At 35.6% G+C, this 24791-nt stretch overlaps 1 protein-coding gene across 7 annotated transcripts in view; it reads left to right on the top strand.

Annotated features, from left to right (window-relative positions):
• The window catches only part of MGA (MAX dimerization protein MGA), a 75202-nt gene extending 50919 nt beyond the window's left edge, over positions 1-24283 (top strand). For 5 of the 7 annotated variants that reach the window (XM_058162040.1, XM_058162035.1, XM_058162038.1 and 2 more), the window contains 9 exons: positions 1645-1923; positions 4156-6137; positions 8934-9058; positions 10518-10563; positions 11159-11341; positions 12508-12619; positions 13649-13894; positions 14616-14792; positions 20501-24283. In XM_058162040.1, coding sequence (XP_058018023.1) covers positions 1645-1923; positions 4156-6137; positions 8934-9058; positions 10518-10563; positions 11159-11341; positions 12508-12619; positions 13649-13894; positions 14616-14792; positions 20501-21723 — 4373 coding nt within the window. In that variant the 3' untranslated portion in view covers positions 21724-24283. Of the gene's footprint in view, positions 1-1644; positions 1924-4155; positions 6138-8933; positions 9059-9651; positions 9766-10517; positions 10564-11158; positions 11342-12507; positions 12620-13648; positions 13895-14615; positions 14793-20500 lie in introns of those variants that run through there. The other 2 variants (XM_058162039.1, XM_058162041.1) reach the window with 2 other exon arrangements.
• Positions 24284-24791: the final 508 nt, after the last annotated feature.

The following is a 24791-nucleotide window of genomic DNA, read 5'->3' as shown; positions in this document are numbered from 1 at the left end:
GTGCAAGCAGCAGGCCACTCTCCAAGCATGTAGTTTGACTTGTGTGAGCAGCAGGCTGGCATGTATATGCAAAACTCAATTTGCGTAAGCAGCAGGCCACCATGCACGTGTGCAGCTCAACTTGCACAAACGGGCCAGCATGCACAACTCACTTGCACGAATGGCAGACCAGTGTGCAAGCATGCAGCTCGACTTGCACGAGCAGCTGGCTGGCATGCATGCACATAGCTCGACATGTTCAAGCAGCGGGCTGGTGCGCATGTGCACAGCTCAACTTGCACAAGTGGTGAGTTGGCGCATACACACACGCTTACCAGGTCTTAATCAGGTTAGAAGAAGCAAATTTTATTCAGTGATCATGGGATATATGGCTGATACTAACATAACATAACATAGCATAATAACAGAGTTGGAAGGGACCTTGGAGGTCTTCTAGTCCAACTCCCTGTCGAGGCAGGAAACCCTACACCATTTCAGACTAAATAGAATAAAACATACAAAATTTGGAAGCTCCCAGAATATTCAATATATTAATGTAAATTCTTTTCTGTTTAGAAGTATAGAAATATATGTGCGTACCACATTCCTCTTCTTCACAGTGCTCTCAAGCACAATTGCTGGGAGAATAGATTTCCCTCCTTTAATTGGGACTGATGTCAAAAAAGAAACTCATTTCCCTCCTGTTCTTTCTGCTCAGAATTCTTTACAACTGCACTTTTATTTGAGGAGTATACAATTTCACTTAATTTCAGGACCACTTTTAGGATCACTATTTGTGGGATAGCGAATTCTGTTCCAAAAGAGAGCAGGAAATATGTGTGTTTGTGCATGCACATGCTTTCAAAGTCACTCTTCAGTTTTGACAACAACTGCATGGAGAACTCTGCATTTTTCTTGGAAATGTTTGGAATGTTTGCCATTAGAGTAGTGCAATATGGCTTAGCTGTTTTTTTCTCCAAGACAGGACTTGAATTTTCAGTCCAATAGTTTTAAACACAAATAGATACAAAAGCTATAATCTTTGTTGTTTTTATTGTTATTAATGTTATCAGTTCCTAGCCAAGGACACATGGACATTTTGCCATAACATATGCACTGTTCCAAATAGGGTAGTCTGCTAAAGTAGGGCATCATAGTTTACAAAGTTGGAGTACTTGGTGATTCCTCTAAGTATTTTACTAATTATAATTGGCATGAAAATTTATTTCTCCCCTCTATAATGTTTCAATCTCAATTTAAAAATCATAGTATTTTGATATTTTTTCATGTTTTTTTATCAATTATGTTGTCTCCAGATACTACCACACCAATGAACTACACTTTTTTTGTAATAGTAAGGCCTGGTTCTTCATGTTATTACTATAACTGTACTATTATACCCCTTTATATACTTTGGGTTTGGTAATAATGAGTTCTCTTCTTCCAGTTGTAGAATCTTCATCAGGAGAGGGAATAAAGACATGGAATCTTTCTTGTCTCTTTAAATCCCCGAAATGCAAAAACGGATCTAAAATTTTTTCTTGATCTATCTTGGGAAGCACTAGTTACAGCAAAATTTGCATCTCAACTTTGTAAAATAGTCTGCAAATTTTACTTGTGTATTAAGAATTGGCTAAGAAGAATGTTTTTTTCGCAATAATACAGGTGCTACAAGTCCTCCAGGTCTGCCTCGTGGAGCAGAGTATCGTATGGGAACCCGATTTATTTTGATTCCAGTACAGCAGTGTTCTTCTACCTTGCGACCTTCACAAAATATGCAACTTGCTTCCGGCAAAAGAGTAGTTTTACAACCTTTGAGACATCCAGGTGCTGTTAATCTCTACCGACACCCCAATGGCCAGATTATCCAACTTGTTCCCTTGCATCAACTTCAAACTTCAGGAGCACAGTCCAGTTTACAGCCCATAATGCTTCGTAATCCAGGTACAGAATACAGCAAATATTTTGCTATTATTTTATGCAATTGTGTAAGTAATTCTGAAATGGCAGATCCTGCTGTCCTATTTAATGGATAAGCACTTACGTATGTATGTATAGGAAAGCGATTGGATTGGCCCTCCTGGAGTTCTTCAGTTTCAATTCCTTCTCAACAATTCTTAATGTTGTATCAACCCTTCTCTAAATTAGGGAACCGGTCTTAAAGGCAGGAGTCAAATTGGGAAGCAATTTTATTTTCCTCAGGATTTGCTGGATTATGCCCACCATCTAGATTGGAAAATTTAGTTTTGATTAATTTATTCCTGACCTTCCCGGAATGTTTTCCCCCATTCAGTACTTACATTATTTGTTACTAGAATGTAAATGCACTCCTTTAATGTAAGTTGCATTAGTGCATAACATTAACATGTTAACATAGAAACAAAAAGAAAGTTGATTTTTTTTTTTGAATCAGTGGAGTGTTCGGGGTCATGAGATTTGAAATGATATTTTGGCAGGATAAGTAGTCAAAATCATCCTGGAAGAATTCAGTAATAGCTGTGAACTATTTTAAAGTTATGAGAGTAAGTGATAAATACATCTTCTCCAGAAGAATAGTCTAATAATTGTGTCACTAACATCTAGAAGTTTGTTTTCTCCCATGCCATCCAAAAGAATATTTCCAATATATGGCTTTGCAGTTGAATATCTCTTTTTCCCCTTGAATTGTATCACTGCTTCCCATTAATGGAATATGGTCTTCCTTCCTCTCTTTTAGACACTTCTATACATTGGCTTTCTAGCTCGAATATATGGAGTCATTCAAAAAGATGCCAAACAACATTATTTTCTTTTGAAACCATTTTCTCATTAAATACATTTGCTGACTTACCTTAGCCAGACTTAAGTTGGTGGTTCTTCTATTTGAGCTGTTCTGCTGTCTTTTTCAAAAGGGCACTTTTAATTTATATTAATTACTTAACAGTGTTACTATCAAAATGTTAATTATTACAGGGATAGTCTTTTAGTGATGTTTTTATTTATTTCATTATTTGGTCAAAGTTGTTATATTGTGAATGGTTCTATTTTGGTTAATAGCCGAAAGTCACAAAAATATAACAGTTTAAAAGTCTCTAATATAGTTAAAAGGGAAAGGTTCCCCTCACACATATGTGCCAGTCGTTCCTGACTCTAGGGGACGGTGCTCATCTCCATTTTAAAGAGCCAGCGCTGTCCAAAGACGTCTCACGTGGTCATGTGGCCGGCATGACTAAACGCCAAAGGCTCACAGAACGCTGCTGCCTTCCCACTAAAGGTGGTCTCTATTTTTCTACTTGCATTTTTTATGTGCTTTCAAACTGCTAGGTTGTCAGAAGCTGGGACAAGTAATGGGAGCTCAGCCTGTTATGCGGCACTAGGGATTCAAACCGCGGAACTGCCAACCTTTTGACTGACAAGCTCAGTGTCAATCTCACTGCCACTGAGCTACCATGTCCCTATCTAATTAGTTAGCTATGTTTTTGTAGCGTTATAGGTTGAATGCAAGTTCTTAAGAGGTATATTTTGTAACTAGGCAGTTCTGTCCTGTTTTGTTTGAAATGAATTTTATCCCTTCTCATTCAATGTACTTTTGCCTACCATTAAGGATATCTGCTGTAATTTAAGGCCATGGTTCCAAAACTGTGCACAAGGGTGCCACACAGTATTTCAGACTTTTTAAGGGAAATACAACAATACTGGAAACCTGTCAAACACTCCCAAATTATTAAGTCAAGGCAGTTTATTTTATTTATTCTATTTTTATAGTCACCCAACTCAACTGAGTGACTCTGGGCAGCATTCAATTCTATAATAAAAAAAAACAAATTAAAAATTAAAACAATACAAATAAATAAGATAAATGAAATATTTGGCCTAGGAGTGCCATGAACGGAGAAAGTTTGAGAATCTCTGGTTTAAGGAATTGAAGTAAAAGTCAAGAGGCACTACATTGAGAATATGTAGTGAGATCGTCTTCACTTTCTGCAAAAAGCAGCTCAGGAAGGACCATTCCCAAAGAGCAACCTGTGGAAGTACAACATCTGTTTATATGTAAAAAAAAAAGTTGTGCAAGATACCTGAGCAGAATTTCTTTATTTCTGCCTTGGATTTTATATGGCATTAAAAATAATGCTTATATTGGAGAATGGAATAAGTATTTAGCGAGAAATAATATTTTTAATTTTTTTATTATTATAGGCTCTATGGTAGGAATCCGACTTCCTGGGCCTTCTAAACCTCCTGAAATAGCTGCGTGTCAAGCTTCTGCTGTTCCATCGGTGACCTCCACAACTACAACGTCAATTCTGTCTACATCTCCTTCAGTTTTGTCTGAATTCTCAACTGCAGAAAATGTTTCTGTTTTATCTGGGACATCAGGCACAACCACTGCACTTATATCACAGACTCCTACCACCGAGTCCCCTTTAGTGCTCTCCATGTCCTCTAATGCTTTATCTTTATCCCCCTCTGCTGAAACATCTTCGCTTTTGTCCATGACCACTTCTACTGACATTCCTTTGTTGCCCACAACCGCTTCTACTACACTTGTACCTTCTACAGCTGCAATTTCATCATCCCTACCCTATTCTATGCCTGTTTCCCCTACCAATAAGCCCCCTTCAGTTTTCACAGTGTCACCTAATGGTACTAATTCTCTGTTGCCTATGCCTCCTTCTACTATACTTATGTCTTCTATCATTGAGGGCACTTCTGCTGCTTCGGAATCCCCTGTCACAAATTGGACATTACAGGACATTAGAACTACAGCTGTGCATTCTGCTTCAATAACTCAAGTAACACCTGTTAATTCTTCAGGTTCTGTGTCCCCAGTTGGCACTTTGACTCTGAGAATTTCTCCTTCTGGAATAAAAAACAATTCCGATCAATCAGGTTCTCAGCCTAAAATAAAGTGTAACACCAGTGGGCTACCAAGCAATATAAATAATCTAATATCTCTACAGTCGGGCAGTTTTGCTTTGCTTCAGTTTCCAGGGCAGAAGAATGATTCAAGTTCCATTGTGAAGAAAGTTGCACCTCTTGAGATTAAAATTTCACATAAGAAAAATGAGCTCAGTGACAGTAAGTTAGAAGAAGATTCAATGTGTTCACAAACAGCAGAAATTACTGACTCAGAAATTAGTAAATTAAAAGAAAACAAACTACCATTGCATAATCCAGAGTTCCACTCCGAAGAAATAACATGTAACAGGAATATATCAGAAATAATTGAAAAAGATGCTGAAATGTTGAAGTTACCAAGTTTTTCTCTCATGTTGCAGGCTAATATACAATCAGACCACTCCTATACCACTGAGAAGCAAAAACGTGAAGAAGATGAAGCACTAATTAAGAAAAAAAATCAAGACAAAGATGATGAACACCTCCTAGATAAAGTTTCATATCCTAATGAAAAATGTAGTGAAGTTGCAGTTCTTGCCCATAATATATTACAAGAAAGGTCAACGCAAAATCCAATTACTGAATCAAAAAAAGCTGAACAAAAACTATCAGATACAAAAGCAGGCTTGATTACTGAACAGTCCTGGTGGAAACCAGGAAAACCAACTCAGCCCCCCAAAACCCTAAATAATACTGAAAACCTGCAAACACACACTAAATCATCTCTAGATCCAGGGAAAAATGAAGATCCAGAATTGTCAAGGCAGAACATGAAGGAAAAGTGTGACTTTGTGGTTAAAGAAAAGGATAAAGAAAAAGTAAGTGAGAAGGCCAAGAACAATATTGGAAAAAATAAAAATAATACCTTAAGAGATGAATACCTGGCTAGTACTCCCAAAGATTTATATGAAAAACATACTGATTTTCAAAGTGGTTGTAACTCTTCTAGCTATGAAAAAAGTATTAAAGATATACAAGAAGATAATCAAAATAAGAAAGATGATCACAAGATTAGTAAAACTTGCAGCAAAATATCCAGACTATCCTTAGTTGTACAAAATAAAATTAGTGTGGATTCTGATGAACTTGCGAAGAAATTAACAAAATCCACAAAACAAAATACATGGAAAACCAAGAGTCACAGGAAAAAATCCTCACCTCGTATTGATATTACCCGGGATGATACAGAAAAAGATGAAAAAACCGAAGAATCTGCCAGTGAGATGGTTGATGAAGCATTTGGATATCAAAGTGAGGATACAGTAAACATTGAAGTATTGGTAAGTATCTTAAGTTTTTAAATTTTAAAATATTCACAAATTTCAAAAAATATAAAACTAATCTGATAACTGTCTAATTAACAGCTTCAATCAAAATGATGTTTGATATTTGAAAAGGTTATATAGCTCTCAAAAACAGAATATTAGGTTTCAGATATTACAGTATTTCCATTGTCTTTCTAATAAGATCACTGTAGTTTATAATACATATAATTAGAATTAGCTTCAAGGTCAGATTTAGCAACCCAAAATAGATAGTTATGTATGGATGAGATGCAAATGCACTCAACCTTAATTAATATCTTTCTCAAAATTATTGTTAATTACACACACACACACACACACACACACACACACACAGAGTACATGCATGTCTTGCTGAAATGCCTAAAGCTGCTAATTTGAATGCTATCTCAAATTCGCAGGATTAAAACCCTTTCACTCTTGACTTTGAAGGGTCCTTGGAAAGGTTGTGGATGTTTCATTTTTGCCTCAAGTGCTTTCCACCATCATGACAGCTCTTGGAACAGTTGCTTTCCTGAAATAGCTTCTCTACCAAGCAAGGAGGGGGCTTTTAGGGATCTGTTCACGATTGCTAGTAGGTGAGGCCAAAGTAATAGGGACAGGTAATAAGAGAAATATCTACCAAAGGATCAATGAATTGTCTTTTTAAAATTCTATAATGCAGCCAGTGGCCATCAAACAGGTAGCTAAAGTGTGAAGGGCTTCCTTAAGAGCTTTTCATAGCAGGGATGGGCAGACTGTTGATTTTTCAATCATCCTAATTGGTTTTTACTAGAAATCTATCTACAGATAGGCATTGAATAGTTTCTAGAGAAGCAAAATATGTTGAACATAACATAATTCATACTAGGACCATTTGAAAAATATCCATACAGAAATGCAATTTCATTCTAAACCTTTATTTTTCTGCATCCTAATTTAAAAGAAATAAACCTTTTAAGTGTTGCTTTTCTTAGAAGGTTGGAAATAAGAAATCCTTGGTGGTCTACTACAAATCACTCAAATAGTTCTTGGATCTATTTAAATACTTTGTGGCCTCTGAAATTCATTTCTGTATGGAGCCCTATTCAAGAGCTTACAGAATATTTGTCAGGAATCACACATACATACCATGCATCAGGGTGCAGCTCTCACTGAGCAATTACATTTCTGAGAACACAAGTTCTGAAGGAATAAGAAACCAAATGAGCGAGGAGCCGAGTTGCAAAAATTCACAAGTGTCCACAGAAAGAACTGCAACAGATGCGAGTAACCAGTTCTTCATTCATGATTTTTCTAATCCACTAATGGAATGACCGTGAAGCTGACTATGGAAGAAAGTATCCAAGTGAACAACTACCATGTCCATATGAAATACAAAGGAGAGTCTTTTCATAACTCTCATAGTTCTGCAGCCTCAAAAGCAGCGGTGAAATGCACTTACCTTCGCTACCGGGTCAGAAATGTGAGTGTGCGCGCCACTTCTGTGCATGTGCAGAGGATCAAAAACAGGACGTAATGACATCCTGGTGGGTGGACATAGCCTCCTGCCACCGACCCTATTGGTTTGCGTGAGCTGAATAGATCTGGCCGGATTTCACCGCTGCTCAAAAGCGAAGGCTGGAAAAAAAGAACACCTAAATTTTATGAAAGGTGAAATAGGGTGATAGCCAGTGGCCCAAAAGATTTCAGTGTTAACATAGAAAAAATAAAGGAAAGGTGCTATGCCTGAAACGAAAAGAAAGTTGGATGGCAGTTAGGCTAAACTTTCATTAAAAATAGTAGATACAAGGCAATCAGTAATATAGCAATAGCACTTACACCGCTTCATAGCGCTTTACAGTCCTCTCTAAGTGGTTTAGAGAGTCAGCATATTGCCCCCAACAATCTGGGTCCTCATTTTACCAACCTCAGAAGGATAGAAGGCTGAGTTAACCTTGAGCAAGTCAGGATCAAACTTCTGGCAGTCAGTAGAATTAGCCTGCAATTCTGCAATCTAACCACTGCACCACCATGGCTCTTATAGTAAATACAGTAAAATATCTATTGTGTAATTAAAATAAAATAAAAGTAGCAACAACAGTAATAACTGATGACATTTCATCCTCCATGGGCTTTCCAAAAGAATTCAATTTTTGAAAGGTGAAGGAAAGCCAGTACCATAGGACCAGTGTAATTTCAAACAGATGTATGTTAGTTAGGATAATTAATGCCACTGTGAAACAGCCCCTGTAAAGTTCAGTCCCCCCATCTCATAAAACTGGAGGAATTAAAACTTTGTTATATTTTTAATTGCTTTTATGGGTGCTTTAGTGTATAGGAAATCCAACCTAAATAAATCAGTATAAAACTATCAAACTGTTTCACTGACTTACTGTTTCTAATTAGCTTAAGTATTTTGAACTTCATTAGTCTACATCCATCATTCACTTTTCTTTCTTTGAAATTGTTTTTTCAACATTGTAAACACTTGGCTGTGATTATTCCACCAGTGCTCTGATAGACTGCCTAACACTAAAATACAGCAATGTAAATCCTATGATAGTTATATTGGTACTGTGAATGCCTCTTGTTTGTTAGATCTTCAGTTATTCAAACCTTGGCTTTTAATACTGTAGATATTGCTATTTTTAAAAAATGACATTTAGCCATAACAGTTCGATATACATTAGAGGCTTGTTGAGAATTGTATTAATTATTTAAACTGTAGATTCTTCTACTAATTGTTATTAAATAGTTTACATGACTGGGACCTCTTGATAGAATTTATTGTGTTTCATTACTTTGTCACAGAATGGAAGTGAATCCAGTGAAGTTGAGGAGAATGTGGACATTGAGACTGTGGAGGAATTTTCAGAAAAAGTTAATCTTGCTCGCTTGAAGGCTACAGCTGCTCATGCTTTTTTGTCCAAACAGTTGTAAGCATATTCCTTTAAAAACCCAAATTGAACAATTTTATTTGTAATTTTATAGTTGCAAACTCTCAGGCTTTTGTTGTGTGATTGTTTGTCTAAATACAGTTTTACTTATATGAATGAGCATTAATATACTAGGGGAGGAAATCTTCCATGTTTTTTTAAAGATACATTTCAGTTTAAAAGAAAGGCTTGAAGCTTATTTAATGCATATGGTAAAATGTATATTTAATTTCCACATGGAATAAAAAAAACATTTCTGCAAATAACATAAAAAGAATAAGAATAAACAAAAGGCAACACTAAGTGAAGGGAACAGAATGTAAAATATTTAAAAATCTTGAGAACATCAAAGCTGGATCTAAATCTTAAAATACAGGATGTTTTTCCCCTGGAGGTGAAACAAAGAATAATATGGTAAAAGGAAAGCCTTCTTAGGAAGTACTATCTATTTACTGGATATCAAACTGAGAGTGTCTGCCTAACTAAATTATTTTAGGGGAATGCATTTAGGGGAGGCCTTTTAAAAATGAGAGTCTAAGTAGTTTCATATGTGAGAAAATTTACTTTAGAAACTTTGCCTCCAAATAATTTAGGGCTTTTAAAGTTATACTCCAACACTTCAAACTGAGTTTGGAAACAGATTGTTTTCCAGGGCAGTTGCTGAATCACCGGCATCATCTGATTACACTGACCAGTATCAGCTAATAGTTAAGTATTTTTTTATTTTGGACTAGCTGAAATTTTTGAAAAGGAATATAATAATTTGTCCTGGTGATTACCAAAGAATAGATATTAGGCTATTATTGTCCAGAATGAACAGCAAGAAGCACATTGAAAACTGAAATAAGATGCTCTTAATCTCCAACGAAATAATTGATTCAAAAACACCAAAGTGCACACCTCTTCTATCAGAGATGTGTACTTGATCACAACTGAAATGGGCAGGCTTTTGCTAGTTTTTTTAAAGGTTTTGAATTATTTATTAGGTGAAAGAAGGATGTAAAAATATGTGTAATTTGGGTAGTGATGACACTGTAACATCAAATAACTTGTTTTAGCACTTTAAAGTAGTTGATCTAAAGCATGGGAAATAAACTGAACAGGAGGGAAACACTTTTGTTATCAGGGAGTAGGACAGAAGGCACTCAACACCACTTTCTGATTCTAGGAGCAGAACCATCACAAGAGTGCTCTTAATTCTGAAAGCTGATCCTGAAAACTATAACTGCAGTAGAGAATAACTCAGCCATGCTCATTTTCCTCTTTTCTTCCAGTCTTTCTTTCTGTTTCAGGCTTATTTTTGTGATGGGATAAACTGCTTTTGGCATTTTTAAACTGATTGGGCTTACTATATTTTCAAGGTTTATTTTCTATTGTATGTTTTATATTTTAATTCTTCAGTTTCAGGTAATGCCAGAATAAAAACCCAGGAACTAAACTTGTTTATTTTCTCTATCAGGCACTTGGTTCGTAACCATTCTAATAAGACTACCAAGCGACATAAGGTAGAGTTCTGTTCATTCTTCTGGGTTTAATTAGTAAAGAATATTCTCATTGTAAAGATTCACTAATTTATTCTTAGCGATTTCTAAAGGTAGAATAAACTGATACTAGCAGTTTACTAATGTGTATCATGCTAAGTTACTTTCCATGATGTTTTGTCAATATCTGTGCATATATTTCTGCTGATAATCATGTGGGAATATGACATCAGCATTTTTTCTTCCTAAATGTGAGGGAAGGCTGAATAAAAGTAGTCCTTAATTTATGACTATAACTGACCCTGCAATTTCAGTTGTAAGTCATGATGGATGTAAAGTGATCAGCAGGTGATGGTTCTAGATTATAAAACCCTTTTTGTGGTGAGTTGTTAAGCAAATACTGCAGTTGTTAAATAGACCCATTGTTTGTTATGGAGAAGTTTTAGCCAAAGACCAGAAGTAAATCCTGGTATCTCGCAAAAACATAAATTAGGGTCACATTATTTAAGCCTGATGGATGCAAAGTGCATCTGTACCATGTGCTGTTTAATTATAAGAATGACAGTTTTACTGTGTTGTATTTTAAACTGTTCATGAGAGCAGATTTGTCTTTTCATAGCAATCTGAGTTTCTCAACAAAAAACTAAAGAATGAGGAGCAGGCCTTTGCTAACTATCGGCAAACACATACAGCAAACGAACGTCGACGCCGAAAGGAAATGAGGGGACTCTTTGAAAAATTGAAAGCAACATTAGGACTACAGGCTTTTCCAAAGGTTTCCAAATGCTTCATCTTAAAACAAGTTAGTGTTTTATGTTCATATTTTCATATCAAAGAAAAATACTGGGCAGAATTGATTTTAAATATAGAAGAGATGAAAAATCTTGCTTAACATTAGTAATAGACTTATTTAATACTATGCAAGCTTTCTTTCTTATTTATTTATTTGTTTACTTAAATTTATTGTCTGCCCAACTCAACTGAAATAATAGTTTATTTCAAGCCATTTTCAAGATAAGCTTATTCCTAGTGATTTTATGGACATATCTAGCTTTTATGGAAACAATGTATTATCTTCTTCCAATATGTTTTTTTAAATTTCCCAATCTTGTTTGCAGTACTGGTATTCCTTGTTGGAGAGCCATCCAAGTACTAACTAGGATTCAGTTCCATTTAATATTTTGAGATCAGTCTAGATTGACTAGATATTAGCATTGCTTATTGGAGATTGGAACCTAAGCAATGCCATACCTGTTTCTAATTCCAATGTTACTTTTTTAAAAAAATACTTTTTAGTTATCTGGATTTTCCCCCAAAACTTCCTTGAAAATATCTTGAAATGCCTAATGTCTAGGTTAATGAAAAGAAAGACCAGGATGACATGATAGCAGAGTTTCAATATTTAAGGGGCTGCCACAAAGAAGACGGGGTCAACCTATTCTCCAAAGTACCTGAAGGCAGGACAAGAATCAATGGATGGAAACTGATCAAGGAGAGAGCCAACCTAGAACTAAGGAGAAATTTCCTGACAGAAAAATTGATCAGTGGAATGAGTTGCCTCCAGAAGTTGTGGGTGCTCCAACACTGGAAGTTTTTAGAAAGAGATTGGACAACCATTTGACTAAAATGGTATAGGTTTCTTGCCTGAATAGGGGTTGGATTAGAAGGTCTCCAAGTTCCCTTCCAATTCTGTTATATGACTCGTGAACTAAAATTGGAGATTTTGTCCAAGTTTAACTGATTGGTTGTTTCTTCATTGTATATTTGGCTAAAACAAAACCTGTATAATTGCCCTTCTTCGTGCAGGCATATACCTTGGAGCATATTTTATTTAATTTTAATTCCTTTCAATATTTTTTTTCAAATAATTTACTGATATGAAGATGAGATATAACTCATCTTCATAAAAGATATGAACTTTCTCTTCAGTTATATTCTGCTGGAATCTAAAAATAGTTTGTTTTTCAGGCCTTGGAAGAGATCCAGGGTTTGACGGATCAAGCAGACAAACTCACAGGACAAAAGAACTTATTGTTGCACACGCAGGATACCTTGGTTCGTAAAGTATCTGCACTTTCAGGTGAGATGTCAGAAAGAATGAGCAGAATAAAATCTGAACTGTCTCTTAGGATTGTGAATCACTGGAATATTTTGAAGTGGTGGGCAAAGAAAGTTACGTGCTACAACTGAAGTATAGTTGTCAAATATGTGAATAGTCCTAAAATAGAACCTGGAAGCTGCCACAGATGGGGAGTAAGAAAACCTTCAAGAAATTATGAACTCATGCTAGGACCATAAAACATAGTTAAATGCTTTTTCCATACAGGCAGTCCTTGATATGCAAGCACAATTGAGCCTAACATTTCTGTCACTAAACAAGGCAGTTGTTAGTTGAATTTTGCCCCATTTTATGACTTTTCTTACCACTCTTGTTAAGTGAATCTGGCTTCTCCACTGACTTTGCTTATTAGAAGATCACAAAAAGTGATCACATGACTGGAACACTGCAACTGTCTTAAATACATGCCGGTTGTGAAGCATCCAAATTTTGATCATGTGACTGTAGGGATGCTACAGTGGTCATAAGTGTGAAAAACAGTCATAAGTCAATTCTTGCAACGTTACAACTTTGAAGGGTCACTGAATGTTTGCAACCATTAAATGGTTGTAAGATGAGGATTACCTGTATAATGCAGTAATGTGCAACTGGAGGCCAGTTTGGTTTATTGGTTAAGATGCTAGAAACCAGGAGACTATGAGTTCTGAGTCTGCCTTAGGTATGAAAGTCAGCTTGGGACAGTTACTCTTTCTCTCAGTCCAGGTCACCTCACAGGGTTGTTGCTGTGAGGAAAGTAGGAGATAGGAACAGTAGGTATGTTCACACTGTTGAGTTATATATAAAAAGGCAGGATTAAAAATAAAATTAATTAGTAATTATAATTTACTCTATGGAAGCCGCAAAAATATAGAGCCCGTGCATGTTTATGATGGAGAAAGAAAAACTAAAAACAATTGCATTTGGGCTAGCTTATAATTTTGCTTGGAAATTTAGACTTTTGTAAGTATATTCGTTATAAAAGAGAAACCTGACTACTACTTTCGTCTCTAGGAAAGACACAAGAAGTGGTCTTGAAGAAGTTAGAATACATCTATGCCAAACAGAAAGCAGTAGCGGCTCAAAAAGGGAAGCAGAAAGAACAAACAGATCCTACGAAGATGATTGAAACTACGGAGACTGCTAGTCCTTCGGTGAAAAAAGATCCTACTTCTGTCCTTGGAGAGGTGAAGCCAGTGGTGTTATCCAATCAACGTTCAAAACCATTGATACTTTCCAGGAAAGGAAATCATGTCACAGGTAGGCTAAAGAAACACAGGAATAATTAATCTACCCAAAATTAAGTTTCTAACCATAAGATATTCTTGAATAAAGTGCATCTCATGTCTAGGATGCTTGGCTATGTTACACAATTACAACCTTGGTATTAAAAAAAAATAAGATATAGGTGATCCTTGTTAATGACTGCTTGTTCAGTGACTGTTCAAACTTGCAGTGGTATTGAATTAGTGTTAATTACAACCATTTCTCCCCATGGTCATATGAGCGTGATTCCTGACATTCATTGCCGAACAGGCAAAGTCAATGGGAAGCCAGCAGGAAATTGGAAATCAGCAGTCCTGTGAAGTCATCACTTAATGTTAGAAACAACTAGGTAGCATAATCAAGGGACATTACACTTTATGACTGTCACTTAGTGATTGTAATTCCAGTCCCAATTACTGTCATAAACCAGGACTGCCTGTCATTTATTTATCAGCATAGTAAGGTGATAAATTATCACAGCAGCCACTGTAATGTATGAAATACTATAGTGGTACTGCAAAGTTGCTTTAAAGTTTTCTTTGGTGTTTTTTTTTTTTTTGCTTTTGATGTTTAAAATTTTCAGTGTGCTCTGAAATTTGTTATAGAAAAACAGTAGTGGTTTATGGGAATAAACATAAAAGGAATGCCAAGATAAATAATATTCCTTGTTATTTATGTGCTATCTCAACATTTCTTTATTATTGCTTTCTTACAGGAGACCTACCTCCTTCTATAACGTTAACCAATGCCAATCTTTTAGTAACTACAAATGGCCAGGTTCTGGCATTCAGAAACTCATTGGTGCCAAGACAGGTTGCTGCCCTGCCTACCACACTTCTACAAGCCAAAGTCAAATCAGAAATGGAGGGCAATGATGAGAAAGAGCAGTCAGGTAAGATGAGAAAACAACTGGGAAAAAAAATTAAGTTGAACCTAGCCTTGCTTCTGGCATGCTAAATTGTCCATGTCAGCAAAGTGGAAATTTTTATCACTTGTCTCATCTATAGTTAATCTCCATGCAGAGATAAAAAATAGAAAGAAAGAAAAAAGAAGAGACAAAAAATAAAGATACAGTAAAATAAAAGAAATATATGAAGAGATTATTTTCCCCTTCATCATAAGTATAAACAATTTTAGACTTTATCACATCTTAAAATACTACAATATTCTAACTCTTACCTATAATTAAATCCTTTAAGCTTTTTTTCATTTCAATCCTGACCAGAAAAATTCCATTAAGGGTTACCAGATATAACAATAAATTTATTTAATCTTAATCAAATAAACCAACTTAATATTTTTCCCTTTTTCTTTTAACAATCTTGATCTTTAGTCCCATCAGTAGTCCTAGAATTTGATTTCTTTTTGCTTTCTTTGTCCTTCTCACAGAATTCTTCAATAGCAATAGCACTTAGATTTATATACCGCTTCACAGTGCTTTACAGCCATCTCTAAGCAGTTTACATATTGCCCTTAATAATCTGGGTCCTCATTTTACTGATCTCATAAGGATGGAAGGCTGAGTCAACCTTGAGCCTGGTGAGATTCGAACTGCCAAATTGCTGGCAGTCAGCAGAAGTAGACAGCAGTACTGCACACTAACCACACCACGGCTCTTGTCAAAGTTTTAATAAACCTCTTTTTGTAAGTCCAACATTGGAAAATTACCCAACTTTCTTTTTTTGGTTTATTCTTTTTATATCCATTAATAGCATTAGCCAGTTTTTGTTTTGATTTGGGTTTTTTTTGTGGAGGGTGGGGGAGGAGAGTGGGGTTGTATGCCCAGTGCAGCATCTTTACCTGTATCATTCTTTTAGCCTGTTGTTTTTAAATCCACTGTCAGATCAGTTTCAATCTGTTCAGGTAAGACTTGTTCTTTTATAACATTACTTAAATGTAATCTAGCTGTAGAGGCAGACATTCTTAAAATTGACTTCCTGGTCCATTGTTCAAAAATATCCTTCAGTATGTCCAGTGTTAAAATATTTTGCTTCATTCTGTCTTAGGGTCAGTGTTTCAATCCACATGGCTAAATATGATTAACCTCAAAGCTTATCAGTATTTATATTTGGCTCCTGTGAAAAAGAATGACAGCTAAGACTTTACTCTTTCCCTTTGAAACAAGCATTTTCAAACTGGCCTAGCAAAATATCAGTATTTTCTTTGGACAAAAGCTTTCTTCTTCTTGATCTACTTTTCTGACATTGAGTGAGAGATCATTACTTTTCCATGCTGAGGCAGTCCATGTTGTGAAACAGTTGATCGCTGCTAGCTGTTCTGCTAAGTATGATAACAGACTGTGCTGCAATGCATAATTGCAGTTCAAGAGTTGGGTTTGGACTAAGGATTTGCAGACCTTTTTGTTGGTAAAGGTCTCTTTCATTCCCAAATGAATGTGTGCACCTGCCGCTATAATGTTTATGATGGAGAAAGAAAAACTAAAAACAATTGCATTTGGGCTAGCTTATAATTTTGCTTGGAAATTTAGACTTTTGTAAGTATATTCGTTATAAAAGAGAAACCTGACTACTACTTTCGTCTCTAGGAAAGACACAAGAAGTGGTCTTGAAGAAGTTAGAATACATCTATGCCAAACAGAAAGCAGTAGCGGCTCAAAAAGGGAAGCAGAAAGAACAAACAGATCCTACGAAGATGATTGAAACTACGGAGACTGCTAGTCCTTCGGTGAAAAAAGATCCTACTTCTGTCCTTGGAGAGGTGAAGCCAGTGGTGTTATCCAATCAACGTTCAAAACCATTGATACTTTCCAGGAAAGGAAATCATGTCACAGGTAGGCTAAAGAAACACAGGAATAATTAATCTACCCAAAATTAAGTTTCTAACCATAAGATATTCTTGAATAAAGTGCATCTCATGTCTAGGATGCTTGGCTATGTTACACAATTACAACCTTGGTATTAAAAAAAATAAATAAGATATAGGTGATCCTTGTTAATGACTGCTTGTTCAGTGACTGTTCAAACTTGCAGTGTTATTGAATTAGTGTTAATTACAACCATTTCTCCCCATGGTCATATGAGCGTGATTCCTGACATTCATTGCCGAACAGGCAAAGTCAATGGGAAGCCAGCAGGAAATTGGAAATCAGCAGTCCTGTGAAGTCATCACTTAATGTTAGAAACAACTAGGTAGCATAATCAAGGGACATTACACTTTATGACTGTCACTTAGTGATTGTAATTCCAGTCCCAATTACTGTCATAAACCAGGACTGCCTGTCATTTATTTATCAGCATAGTAAGGTGATAAATTATCACAGCAGCCACTGTAATGTATGAAATACTATAGTGGTACTGCAAAGTTGCTTTAAAGTTTTCTTTGGTGTTTTTTTTTTTTTTTTGCTTTTGATGTTTAAAATTTTCAGTGTGCTCTGAAATTTGTTATAGAAAAACAGTAGTGATTTATGGGAATAAACATAAAAGGAATGCCAAGATAAATAATATTCCTTGTTATTTATGTGCTATCTCAACATTTCTTTATTATTGCTTTCTTACAGGAGACCTACCTCCTTCTATAACGTTAACCAATGCCAATCTTTTAGTAACTACAAATGGCCAGGTTCTGGCATTCAGAAACTCATTGGTGCCAAGACAGGTTGCTGCCCTGCCTACCACACTTCTACAAGCCAAAGTCAAATCAGAAATGGAGGGCAACGATGAGAAAGAGCAGTCAGGTAAGATGAGAAAACAACTGGAAAAAAAATTAAGTTGAACCTAGCCTTGCTTCTGGCATGCTAAATTGTCCATGTCAGCAAAGTGGACATTTTTATCACTTGTCTCATCTATAGTTAATCTCCATGCAGAGATAAAAAATAGAAAGAAAGAAAAAAGAAGAGACAAAAAATAAAGATACAATAAAATAAAAGAAATATATGAAGAGATTATTTTCCCCTTCATCATAAGTATAAACAATTTTAGACTTTATCACATCTTAAAATACAACAATATTCTAACTCTTACCTATAAATAAATCCTTTAAGCTTTTTTTCATTTCAATCCTGACCAGACAAATTCCATTAAGGGTTACCAGATATAACAATAAATTTATTTAATCTTAATCAAATAAACCAACTTAATATTTTTTCCTTTTTCTTTTAACAATCTTGATCTTTAGTCCCATCAGTAGTCCTAGAATTTGATTTCTTTTTGCTTTCTTTGTCCTTCTCACAGAATTCTTCAATAGCAATAGCACTTAGATTTATATACCGCTTCACAGTGCTTTACAGCCATCTCTAAGCAGTTTACATATTGCCCTTAATAATCTGGGTCCTCATTTTACTGATCTCATAAGGATGGAAGGCTGAGTCAACCTTGAGCCTGGTGAGATTCGAACTGCCAAATTGCTGGCAGTCAGCAGAAGTAGACTGCAGTACTGCACACTAACCACACCACGGCTCTTGTCAAAGTTTTAATAAACCTCTTTTTGTAAGTCCAACATTGGAAAATTACCCAACTTTCTTTTTTTGGTTTATTCTTTTTATATCCATTAATAGCATTAGCCAGTTTTTGTTTTGATTTGGTTTTTTTTTTGTGGAGGGTGGGGGAGGAGAGTGGGGTTGTATGCCCAGTGCAGCATCTTTACCTGTATCATTCTTTTAGCCTGTTGTTTTTAAATCCACTGTCAGATCAGTTTCAATCTGTTCAGGTAAGACTTGTTCTTTCATAACATTGCTTAAATGCAATCTAGCTGTAGAGGCAGACATTCTTAAAATTGACTTCTTGGTCCATTGTTCAAAAATATCCTTCAGTATGTCCAGTGTTAAAATATTTTGCTTCATTCTGTCTTAGGGTCAGTGTTTCAATCCACATGGCTAAATATGATTAACCTCAAAGCTTATCAGTATTTATATTTGGCTCCTGTGAAAAAGAATGACAGCTAAGACTTTACTCTTTCCCTTTGAAACAAGCATTTTCAAACTGGCCTAGCAAAATATCAGTATTTTCTTTGGACAAAAGCTTTCTTCTTCTTGATCTACTTTTCTGACATTGAGTGAGAGATCATTACTTTTCCATGCTGAGGCAGTCCATGTTGTGAAACAGTTGATCGCTGCTAGCTGTCCTGCTAAGTATGATGACAGACTGTGCTGCAATGCATAATTGCAGTTCAGGAGTTGGGTTTGGACTAAGGATTTGCAGACCTTTTTGTTGGCAAAGGTCTCTTTCATTCCCAAATGAATGTGTGCACCTGCCGCTATAATTTTTATTTTCTCTGGGAGACTAGCAAACTCAGGAAATCTCTCTTTTTTTTTTTGCTAATGGGGTAATGTAATAGAAACTTGAAAGGCTGTCAAAGCAATTGTCATATTCACCTTATACCTAGCATAATTAAAATGGAGTAGCTGTGAATTTCATGCCTTCTTCCTTCCCCTTGGCTGAGATCCCTCTTTTGCAGTAGTCCTTTTTCCTCTTCTGTTTTCCCAGTGTTATTTTGGTATTTCATCACATGGGCCTTCTAAGCTTGGAGACCAACTGCGTCATTTTCTGTGCACTTTTGATACACTTTTTTTATTACTTCATGGACTTTATTCTCTGGAATACACTTCTCCTTTTCAAATTGTTCCTCTTAGGCCAGGTAGTCCACATGATTACCAATAACCTCACAAATCTGAACTCGGCATTTCAATAAGTAAGGCAGAAGAAAACCCACCACTGCTTCTCTGCATCAGTCAGTTGTTACATGCATTCTGTGGGTCATGATAGCACTCTGATCCGTGCTTTGAATTGGTTAATTCATATAAATATAGAAGGCTTGTAGAATGTTTCTACCATTGTGAACACCCATTGGTTGGACCTGCTAGCCCTAAGAACTACAAGTGCCCACCCACCCTCTCTCTCTCTTTCTCTCTCTGTGTCACACACACATTCATACACACACACACATTCTCTCTCTCTCTCTCTCACACACACACACACACGATAAAGTCTATGCACCCCTTTTAAAATGCCAGGTTTCTGAGATGTAAAATCAGATCAAGATAAATCTCTTCAGAATTTTTTCCACCTTTAATATAATACGGGATGAATAGGCAAAGCAGGGATCCAAGGAATGCTCTTTATTATTGTATAGGAGAAGAACAGACTCTTGCAATTTTATCAGAGTCTCTTCCTGCTACTTCTTATAACAAACAAAATCAAGGTGGGATTGTTTGAGTATCTTTCTTTGTCTTTTCGCTTTCTTGGGACTGAGCAATCTTTTCTGAAAATCCTATCTTAATGGCTGACTCATCCTTTCTCCATTCCCAAGGCCAGGTCAACATTCCTTCAAAGAAGGAAGATAACTTTTCATTCTCATTTGTTAGCATGCATAAGTAACCCCAAATTTTGCAGGTAAAACTGCTTACTTTTCCAAGCAGGAATTCTCTCTCTCTCTCTCTCTCACACACACACACAAACACACACACACACACACACACACACACACACACACACACACTACACATGCTTGGAGAAGAGAGTGCGGAGGATGGGAAATCTGTTGAAGAGGTTGGTGAGTTTAGTTTGGAGTCAGATTAGAATGATTGGAATAATATTGGAATCCTTTAATCAATAATCCGATTGATTTTGTTTTGTTTGGCCCTAGCAGAAAATGAAGATTCATTCTTGATGCCAAGAATCGTGAACGTGACATCACTAGCTACTGAAGAAGAAACAAATTTAAATCTGGATGCAAATAAAGGACCTTATACAATGTTAAATACTGATTGTAGGGCATCTGAGCTTTCCATGCAAGTTTTATCTCAGGAAACATCCAATCATAAATGCAAAGAAAACGAAGAAGGTTCTGAAAAAGAGAGAAATGTTACTGGAACAACACAAGATCTGCTTCAGGAAAAATACAGTTTTCCACAAATATTAAACGTCTCCAGTTTAAAGGATTCCCCAGAAACATTTGGAACAAAGCTCTGTTTTGAAGAATTAACTGGAAGCCACACATGGGCCAAAGAGGTAGATGGAGGAGGAGAAGATTGTCAAAAGTCAAATAATCCCTCATTGCAAAAGTTACAGATTAACAAAGCCAAGGATTCTGGGTCAGAAATGGAACTGCAGCAAGTTGCTTCCGTAATTCATGAACCAACAATGGATACGAGCAGTTCAGTAGATATAGAGGAGAATGATGATACAGATGAAACTCTGACCTCACTTCTGAATGAAATTGCATTCCTCAATCAGCATCTGAGTGATGATGCTTCAGACATACCAGAACTTTCCCACCCCCTAAGCTCTAGCTTTTCTCTGGCAGATACAGAAAGTCGCCAGGAATCAAACTCAGCAAGTAGCTCTGCCTTCCAATTTGGTACAGTGGGTGGAAATTTTAAGGATCTTTCTATGATTCAAGACAATGGTGATTCCATAACTCCTCTCCTACTCCACTTGGATGATGATGATTTTCCTGTTGGCAATAGAAATGCCGAAGAGGTTTCATCAGAATCTGATGCTTTAAAAATCATGCTAGGCTCTGAAGTAAAGGATAGAAATTCCAACCTGTTAAAAATAAACGGAAGTGGAAAAAACATGGAATCCTCAGAAAAGAAAAGAAGTGCTTCACCTCCTCTTCTTCATATGAAAACTAATTTAGAAGCTGGCGCATCGGACATGTCATGGAGGCCTATGCCCAAATTGGCACCACTGGGGTTAAAAACTGCTAATCAGTCATTAGATTCTGAAGGACAAAGTACTAAAGTGATGCCTGCATTGGCACCTGTTGCTTCAAAAGAGAAGAAATTGGCACAGTCAGTAATTAATCCCTGTCAGGTTTCTAAATCAACAAACACAAAAGCAACTGCAGTGACAAAATCAAATTAATTATTGTGGCTTTGACTTCAGATTTTAATATTTTCTTTCTGATTTAAGAGACTTAATCTAGATGTAGGATACACATGTGCATTTGGCTGCCTGCATTACATTGTCATATATTGTACAAAGTATGCATGTAATTTATGAAAATAGTTTTATAGTAGAGGTTAAGAAGTCAAAAAATTAAGAGACTAATCAGATAGATGAATAATGCAAATGTTTCATTTATCTGTTATTTTGGTATTTTACCCTTGTAAAATATGTTGAGGCTCTTGAACAAATTACATGTTTGAGAACATTCATTTTAGGAAGAAAAAAATGTAGAACTAAGTTATTTTCTTCATAACAACTAATGTAGTGAGAATTTTAACTGTTTTGCTCAAGCTCCAGTGGAGTTGCTCTTAATTGGCAGGAAAGGTGTCATGGTTATTTCCTTTGTATGACATTGCCTCAGAATATCTTTTTTTAAAGTATTTTTAAAAAATCAGGAATGTAAGTGGTTTGTATAAATATATTATGTGTTCAGGAGCTCAGATTAAAGCATTTCAGCAACAAAGTATTTTCTGTAATACAATGTTGTTCAAATTTGGGGGGCCTCCTATAAAGCAAGTGAAGTGTGAGATTTCATACTGTAAAATGATTTATATTTTTGTATACAGGTTTTGTAAGTATGTACAATAATGACAGTTTTCATCTAGGAAAAGATATTAAATATTTCTAAATGATTGTAAATGATAAATTTTTTACTAAGTGTGAAGCATTTGAATGCTTTGAATAAGTTGTTATAGGAAACCTTAAAACTTATGCATTTTAGGTAAATTCAATAAGGAAGGTAATGTTTCTTGTTACCCCAACATATAAAAGCTGTCTTCATTTATTAATATTTGAAGCTTCTTTCTCTTCTTTTTTTTATTGAAAAAGTTTTAAAAATTTTCACTCCCCTTTTTCCTCCCCCTCCCCCCCACTCCATCCCCCCCCCAAAACCACTCCCCCCCCAAGCTTCTTTCTCTTATCATGTGGATTGAATTAACCGTTGAGAGTCAGTTTTCTGTATAGGAATGAGAAATGAGCAATTCCGATGTGCTTATAGCGCAAAGGTTTACATGTAACAAACAGGCATGAGTCAGAATTGCTTCTGGTGGGTATTCCTCAGCTTTTAAGAATATATGCAGACTGAGTTAAGGGGAAAAAGTTAAACTCTTTCAGAGTTTTTTACAGAAATAGCAATGCTGTGTTCATCTGTACTGGCTTCAGAAAGTTAACAGAATTACAGGTTTAGTTTTTCCTTTAATCAATGCTATTCATTTAAAAGCTTTATAATAATAGAAAGGAAAAGTTGTCAAAGTATTAAGCAGTGTGGATTAAACAATTGGTAATTCTTTGCAGCTGCACATATTTCTTTATGCTATATTTCAGTTTATTATAAGGTTTTCTTGTGTTTCTTGATTCACTGTGTTCATTCAGTGCCTTAGGACATGAAAAAAACTTTGTACATCACAATTTAATTAAAATCTGACTGACCTGTTTATTTTAAGGCTCAGACTCCAATGTGATACAAGCCTTTTAAGTGTTTTGTCTGGACATGCAACTGAGAATGTGGTTTCTCTGAGAACCTGTGTCCCACAGACATCAGCAGATATTGTGTGAACATCAGCACTGATGGAATCCTTGGATGTAGACCAGTAAATCAAGGCAGCTCTTGTGAGTACATCAACTCCTTGCTGTTAGGATTTCTGACAGTATGAAATCCTGCTCTCGGACATCTTGCTTGTTCAAGTAAAAAAGCCTGAACAAGGTTTGTGGCAATTTGCTTACCTATATTAAATAAACATAAAATAAATTACACCAACCCTTTATTTTATGAAATCACCATTACACTAGTAATTTGACTAAAACAGCATTATTTTTCTCATTCTTTTCTCATTCCTTTTTTGTAGTATTTACTTGTTTTCTGAGCTATAGAAACTATTAAAAAAACCACTCTGTCCACATTTCACTTTAGAACAAATTATATCATTACAATTATGGTCATTTGGCCTCTTGCCTAAACATGACTATTTTACAGATGCAGTGCATTATAATGTAAATAGGCAGTAAAGGATTTCAGGAAAACTATATAAATTTTCAAATACGATTACAGAACTCTAAAATTCCGATACCCAATCACCTCTTTCAATAGTTTTGGTCTACATTTCAGTGCTGAAATCTAAAGTTTTTTAATAAAAATAATAAAATAATAGTACATCCTACAACACTATTCCATATGTATTTCAAAAGTAGCCTTGATAACAATTATGTATAGTTTTTTAGGAATAATGCAAGATTGAATTTTATAAGTATTTTCTAATCAACACTTGACAATTGATTCATTTCATTTTAAGCAAGCTTGTAAAATTGATTTTTAATTCATCTGTAAATGTCTGAAATGTTTTTAGTAAAATAATGTTAGATTTTGTTTTTATGATATTTCTTCTTTTTCTGTATCTACTAAAAACTGTATTTTTGTAGTTATCAAACCATAAAGCCTGTCTTAATAACTGAGAGGAGAATCTGTGTAATTAAAATAGTCTCTAACTAGAAAATGGTTTTGAAATATTATTTCTAGGCCAAACACCAGAGGAGAAGCTGTTTTCTGAGTTTGATTGATAAAATTCTGGAATAAAATTAGCTAGCCCTTTTAAAAAAGAATACTTTGAATTAAAAAAAATCTTAATATTTTGATTTGAGTTCTTAATTGTGATTTGTCTGAATCACATTTGGGGATTCTATTCCTGTACAGAGCTTTGCTTGGAATGTTCCAGAATACTTTGGAGAGCTTTGCCCATTCCTTAGTCTTTAAGTAGATATGGCTGTTTTCCTGACATTTATTTACTTTAGCATAACAACAGCATATTGAAATCACTTCTCCAGAACCATTTCCATTATTTTTCTGTTCTCTCAGCTGTACTAAAAACAGACTCATAAACTCCTTCATGGGGCTATGTGACCTAGCATTCTTTTTCAAAAGTATTAGAAATGTACAGCACAACTTCTCCATTGGATAAACCCTCCAGGCTCCTCTACTTGGATCGATATGT

This window comes from Ahaetulla prasina, chromosome 1 (genome assembly GCF_028640845.1).
Source record: "Ahaetulla prasina isolate Xishuangbanna chromosome 1, ASM2864084v1, whole genome shotgun sequence".
Classification (NCBI taxonomy): Eukaryota; Metazoa; Chordata; class Lepidosauria; order Squamata; family Colubridae; genus Ahaetulla; species Ahaetulla prasina.
The sequence above is the reverse complement of the archived record's forward strand: the minus strand, read 5'-3'. Positions and strand labels throughout refer to the sequence as shown.